Source organism: Triplophysa dalaica, chromosome 16 (assembly GCF_015846415.1).
Source record: "Triplophysa dalaica isolate WHDGS20190420 chromosome 16, ASM1584641v1, whole genome shotgun sequence".
In the NCBI taxonomy this organism is placed as follows: Eukaryota; Metazoa; Chordata; class Actinopteri; order Cypriniformes; family Nemacheilidae; genus Triplophysa; species Triplophysa dalaica.
The window spans coordinates 6,025,537-6,031,536 of NC_079557.1; the positions used below are offsets into that span (position 1 = coordinate 6,025,537).

The following is a 6,000-nucleotide window of genomic DNA, read 5'->3' on the forward strand; positions in this document are numbered from 1 at the left end:
AATAATGTGTGTGCTGAATGAGCTGTAGAAGTCATATAAAATAACATATAATTTACAATATATTGATTTTATTAAACAAATTGTGAATTCATAAGATTTTAATCATACAATTTTTTTCTTACTATTGCAAAATTAACAAAAGCATGTATCGATCATTCTATGGTTTAATTATTAAAGGATGGTTCCTTGTGTCTGTTTGTTTCTCAGCTTAATAAAGCTGTGACACGCATTGATCTGCTCACATTTGCAAATGACCTTGATTCTCAAGCTGATCAGTTGGTGAGATTTATTTTCTTCCCAATTACCGTGAATGTATAAACACATAGTGATGAATGTAAGTGTAAATAATTGCTTTTGGCTGAACTTATTTGACAAAAATACCCTTGACTGCGAATTTTCCCATTCACTTTGGTCATATGTTTATCTCTCTCTCTTTTTCAGGTTAAAGGAACATTGCAGACTTCCTTAAAGGGACATGCTAACACTGTAAGACGGATCTACAACCAGCAGGTCATCCCTCTGGAGCAGTCCATGGTAATTTATCCCTGTTTCCGTTTCCATGATCTGTTTGTATTCGAAATTACCAAGTGCATTTGATGACTGTCATTACTGTTGAGAATGTTTAGTCTGTTTTTATTACTTTCTCAATTCAATGTATGGCTTCCAAGAAATATGTGAAAGCAAGGGTAAGCCTGAATCCAACAGTTATTGTTGCATAACCTCCGACAGTTGTTCGCTCATTGTGATATCATCCTTGTTTTTTCTGTGATACCATCGGGAAAAAACAATCTTCATCTTACGGTCACCTAATCGTGTCTTTGTCTTAAAATGTTTATATCAATTTAACAACATGCTATTACAGTTGATGTAAAACGTGTCAACTGTGGCTTCTTCTTTCGTTCTGCCTCCATTGTGTAGTTCACATCTTTTGGGGGAAAAATTCACATTTCATTTTTGGGGAAATTTAGGTGTAATAAAGGGGAGTTGTCTTGTGAATAATAATACAAGCATGCTGAAAGAGTTTATTTTGCACCGCTGAAAGGTCTAAATGAAGCCTACCAGTGTCTTTTTCCCGTGTCTCTCAGAATATCATGTACATAGTCTGACTATTTTGTATGCATGTCATGCATGTGCAACTGTAAGCATGCATGCATGGTGTTTTGTCACATGACTTCCTAAAAACGATCATTTACAGTAAATTAATATTATGATCAAAGTGCTCAATGTCTCAATGATGTTGATTCCTTCACTTAAGATTATTTTAAGGTCACAATATTTTGGACACAATGTGATTTTTATTTGTTTGTCTGTTATAGAGCACACTTAACCAGAGCATCAGATTCCTGGAGAGAACTTCCTCAGATTTGCCTGTATGTTTCTTGTTCAAAAACATTTATACACACCACAAGTGCATTACATTATTTATAATAAGATGCAAATGTACTGTCATGTAGGTCAGAGTTTCAGCCATATTAGCAGCTGTCGATGCCGCCCAGTTTCTAATTTCCAACAATGCAACACTGGTGGTCAATCAGGTGTGTGAGCCAAAAGCATGCCAAAACACCCCTTTCACAGTAATACAAAGTGATTTACGTAATGCAAACTGATGGTGAATGTTCATCGCACATACAGGAAACCGAGAGATACATACAGACTCTCATCGGATATTTCAAACAGTATATGGACTGGATCAAGACATCTGTGAGTATTATTGCACAAGAATTAATGTTGGTATCGGTGTTAGGTTGGTGGTGATCAGTTTGTAGTATTATGTTTATGACTGTTGCGGTCTCATTTTAGCTAGCCATGGAGGTAGCTTCCTGTAAACCCTTCAGTAATATTGTGGACACAGTCGAGATCCTGGGCTGCAGTTTTCTGCTGGATTCAATGGTGAGAACAACTATTCGTTTTGTCAAGAGAATTGTTAACTGTGCTTGAAGTAATAGTTTCAATAAGTGAATTGAATTAATAGTAACCCCTAAAATGCAAGCTGTCTTGATCATTTACTCATGTGACCCACGTTGCATTGACAACAATTGCAGACACTCCTGAAAAAAACTAATTTTTGTGTTGTTAATGTCTTTTAGATCAATATGTTCACGGAGAGCATTTTGATCAAATGTGTAATGTGTGTTCTAGCATAGTGAGGCTTCTGGGTGGTGTCAAGAAATCATGCGTTTATTTGTTGCAGAACACATTCTGGTTTGGACTGGGCTGTTCCACGCTGTTTTTGCTCCCTAGCATAATCCTCTCTGTGAAGCTCTCCAAGTTTTACCGCAGAATGGACACAGAGGATGTCTATGACGAGTAAGTGGCCCAAAACCTTGGAGTAGTACTTAAAGGGGTGGTCCACCCAAAAATGAAAATTCTATCATGAATTACTCACCTGCGAATTGTTCCGATCCTATATAAATGTCTTTGTTCTGTTGAACACAAAGAACGATATTTAGAAAATGTTAGCAAATAAGAACTTCTTGTTTTCCTAAATTCTTCTAAATATCTTCTTTGGTGTTGAAGAGAACGACAAAAATATACAGTTTGTTTTTTACTGTAGTAGTCAATGGTGCCCCAGAAATCTCAGTCGCTTACATTTTTCCGAATATCTATGTTTTTAACAGAACAAAGAAATGTATACAGGTTTGGAACAACTTGAGAAAGAGTAATTCATGATAGAATTTTCATTTTTGGGTGGACTATCTCTTTAAAAAAGTAATGGACCATGTAAATACACTTCACTTTAAAGGAGAAATTGCAATTTGCTGTGATGTGTACTATGCATTAAAGACTTCGAACTATTAAATGTCCAATAGGTAAATATTTACCTCTCTGTGCTTTCCATCTTTTCTTTCTCTCTGCGGCCTCTAGGTCCTCAGTCTCGGGGACTTGGCATTTCACATTATGATAACCATTCTTGCTATTTCCTTCTTCATTCTTTATGTCTCTCCGTCCAGCACTTTGCACTTTACAAAATATATGTACAGAATATATTATACGATGTGTTTTTTCAACATCCATCTGTTTACAGTCGAAAATCATTGCGATTGAATAGTCACCAAGTGTCTTGAGCAGAGAATCCATTTTGACATCTGATATCTCTGCATCACTCCAGTGTAACATGTTTGCTTGTCTTGCTTGTATCTTTTTAGCATTGAGATTCCTATGAAAACGTAAGCCGTTTTCCATTACGCTTTTGCTGTCCACTATTTGAAGATCTCTTTCCTGTTTTGTACATAAATCTTTCTGCTTTATGGTGCTGGTTTAAGCTACACGCCTTTGAATGCTTCCCTGGTGAAGGGCATTGCTCGTGTTGTTGTGTTATCTTCGAAAGCTCCCTTACTTCACACGAAGGGCTGATAAAACAGAAACCTTAAGATCAAAAGTACTACATGTACATTTTATGATAAACGATTGCTATTTCTACTTAAACTGTGCTCTACCTTGCGTGGACGTTTTTCAAAAGCACGTCTTGGAAGCGAAGCTTGTTTCTGGTCGCTTGCCATTTCTTTTATGTCATGTTTGTTTATTTATTTTTTGTGTGTAATGTTTTATTTCAGTATGGAAATTGCTAATAATGGTTATAATAATGAACATTTAGAAGGTGTCCAAAACCCTGTAATGAGAAGGTAAACAAAACCATAGCACCGTTCACCCCGTGTTTGTCATGCTCATGAATTGCATGCATTGGTGGAGGCGGATTATTTGAGGTGATCAAAATGATTATAAACTAAGAAAGGTCCGATGCATGCTCGGTTTAAAGTTGCCCTTCCCACAAACAAGCACCTGTGAGTCAGCTCTTTGTTTCTTCTTTGTTTGCTATGCTTGGTGTAAGCATGCTGGCTAATTTAAAGGTGAAGTGTGTCATTTATATTTGCAGCATTGAACAGTAAGAAACCAAAATAGTGATCCACCTTCCATCGGTTGGTCAAACAGATAGCCCCGCCCCAAACTCAAGCCATTGGTTGGACCAGTGCCATTACATGAAAGGAATAGTTCAACTTCGATATAAAAATTCTGTCATTATTTACTCATCCTATTGTCATTTCAAAACTGTATGACTTTATTCACGTTTATTTTTCAATATGAAAAATAACAGAGGTCCGGACCTCTGTGACCTCATAGTTGGCTACGGCCGTGCATACAGTAAAAGCCAATGGGTATCAACGGCTTTTGCTTACTAACATTTTAAAAAAATATCTTTATTTAAATTTTCCAGAACAAACAAAAAATAACACGAGTTTAAAATGACAACAGGGTGAGTAAATGATGACAGAATTTTCATTTTGAAGTTGAAATAATCCTTTTAAGCCCACTCAAGATTTCAATTTATTTTGGTGCTGCTAATTTATTTGAGACAGTAAATATTTGTGCATTGCACACACTTGTGCATGCTATTTAAATTTACACTAACAATGCATGCATTTGCTTATTAAGCTAGCACAGTAACAGGGTTGAATTTGTGTATGTGCATATTTTTTTGCATTTCTTCGCTTGTGCATTTTCGCATGTGACTCTTGAAGATCTAACCATGCTGTGATTGGTTCATTTCTTCAGTCAGTTCATCGTCACTAACAGCATGATTCTTAGTTCAAGTTGGTCTGGAACCCGCCAGACAAAGGTGAGGATGGTGAGCTTGAATGACACAAAGTCTCTATATGTAGATTAAATCTTATATAAAGCTTGTATAATGAAAATGCAGGAATGGTTCACCCAAATGTTGGTAACTAAACAATGGCGGTACCCTTTAACTTCTATTGCATGGACACAAAACCAATGCAAATCAATGGGTTTCCAACATTCTTCAAAATATCCCTCTTCAACCCCGACCTCCAACAACAGATCAGCATGATTATAAGCAAACAAGGTTTCTGATTGGTCAGTGATATATGTCATTGTGGGCAGGTATAGAGCTCTTTGTGTTATATCAAGAACCCATCCTGCTCTTTAAGATCAAAGGGTTAAAGATGGATGAAGAAGATGGTGATGTTGAATTCCCTTCTTGACAGTTTTTATTCTTGTGTCTCAAGCATCCCTGCCTATGATACTATGACTCGATTCCCACGGGCCTCTGCGCCCCCCCGCCATCCCGACTGGTGACTCCGAGGAGACAAGCCTGGTTTTTACCTACAGTAAGGTACTACTGAAAGACACAGATGAGGGGAAATGGACGTGAACTTTCTCTCTCCCTAACATGCATGTTTCTTCCACCTGTCCAGCTAATTTTGCAAACATTTTGGGTTTGCTATTGTCTGATTTGTTGATTGATCCCTAAACATTCACTCTTCTGTGTGCTTTCATCGACAGCTCATGTCCATCCTATTTTGGTTTCTTTGATACACTAACATCATGATTTTTTTTTTTTTTTTTCATCTTCAGAATCGTTTTGCCTGGATAACTCACAAAGCTTTGTGTAAAATGTGTTTTTAGGCTCCATCAATAACCACTGGTTCTCTAACCGCTCTGCAAACAGATAGATGGCCAGTCTTTGTGTTCGTTGTATTTCTTTGCCTGTCTTATGTCTCATCTCCTTTGTCTTTTTAACATGTACTTGAAACTGCTCAGTGGGTGTAATCTGCCATATTTGTTTCTTTTCTCACCCAGAGCTATCGGAAACTGGAATTGAATCTTCGTGAAATGTGAGTTGTGAGTTTGAATTGGCCATGTTTTACACTTGCATAGATCGAAAGAGCTCAAACAACAAACACGTCGTGTTTCTCACTGTGAATTTCTTCTCTATCCACAGCTGACTAGAAAGCCGAACTCACAGACTGACAACATTTAAGACGGATAGTCAAAATGAAGCTGAGACCTGCTATCCGTGCTCACATTTCATCAATTCTTTTGATTTTTTTTGTTTTGGTCATTTTTTACCCATGAGATAATAGTGCTGTTTTACAGACCGTTTCCTTAAGAGCTAGTCTCTGATGTCATCCTGTCACAGAATCAGGGAGGCTTCACCGTACATGGCTGTTTTAATTATTAAACGTGTCTTTGTTTACAGTC

At 37.2% G+C, this 6,000-nt stretch overlaps 1 protein-coding gene across 8 annotated transcripts in view; it reads left to right on the forward strand.

The window, feature by feature from the left end:
- prom1a (prominin 1a) overlaps window positions 1-6,000 on the forward strand; it is a 46,485-nt gene extending 40,485 nt beyond the window's left edge. Inside the window, exons 16-28 of one of the 8 annotated variants that reach the window (XM_056769417.1) lie at window positions 208-279; window positions 442-534; window positions 669-686; window positions 1,317-1,370; window positions 1,455-1,535; window positions 1,633-1,701; window positions 1,801-1,890; window positions 2,192-2,307; window positions 3,147-3,167; window positions 3,555-3,623; window positions 5,025-5,131; window positions 5,599-5,633; window positions 5,741-6,000. In XM_056769417.1, the coding sequence (XP_056625395.1) occupies window positions 208-279; window positions 442-534; window positions 669-686; window positions 1,317-1,370; window positions 1,455-1,535; window positions 1,633-1,701; window positions 1,801-1,890; window positions 2,192-2,307; window positions 3,147-3,167; window positions 3,555-3,623; window positions 5,025-5,094 (753 nt within the window). In that variant the 3' untranslated portion in view covers window positions 5,095-5,131; window positions 5,599-5,633; window positions 5,741-6,000. Of the gene's footprint in view, window positions 1-207; window positions 280-441; window positions 535-668; window positions 687-1,316; window positions 1,371-1,454; window positions 1,536-1,632; window positions 1,702-1,800; window positions 1,891-2,191; window positions 2,312-2,865; window positions 5,132-5,598; window positions 5,634-5,740 lie in introns of those variants that run through there. The other 7 variants (XM_056769418.1, XM_056769419.1, XM_056769420.1 and 4 more) reach the window with 7 other exon arrangements.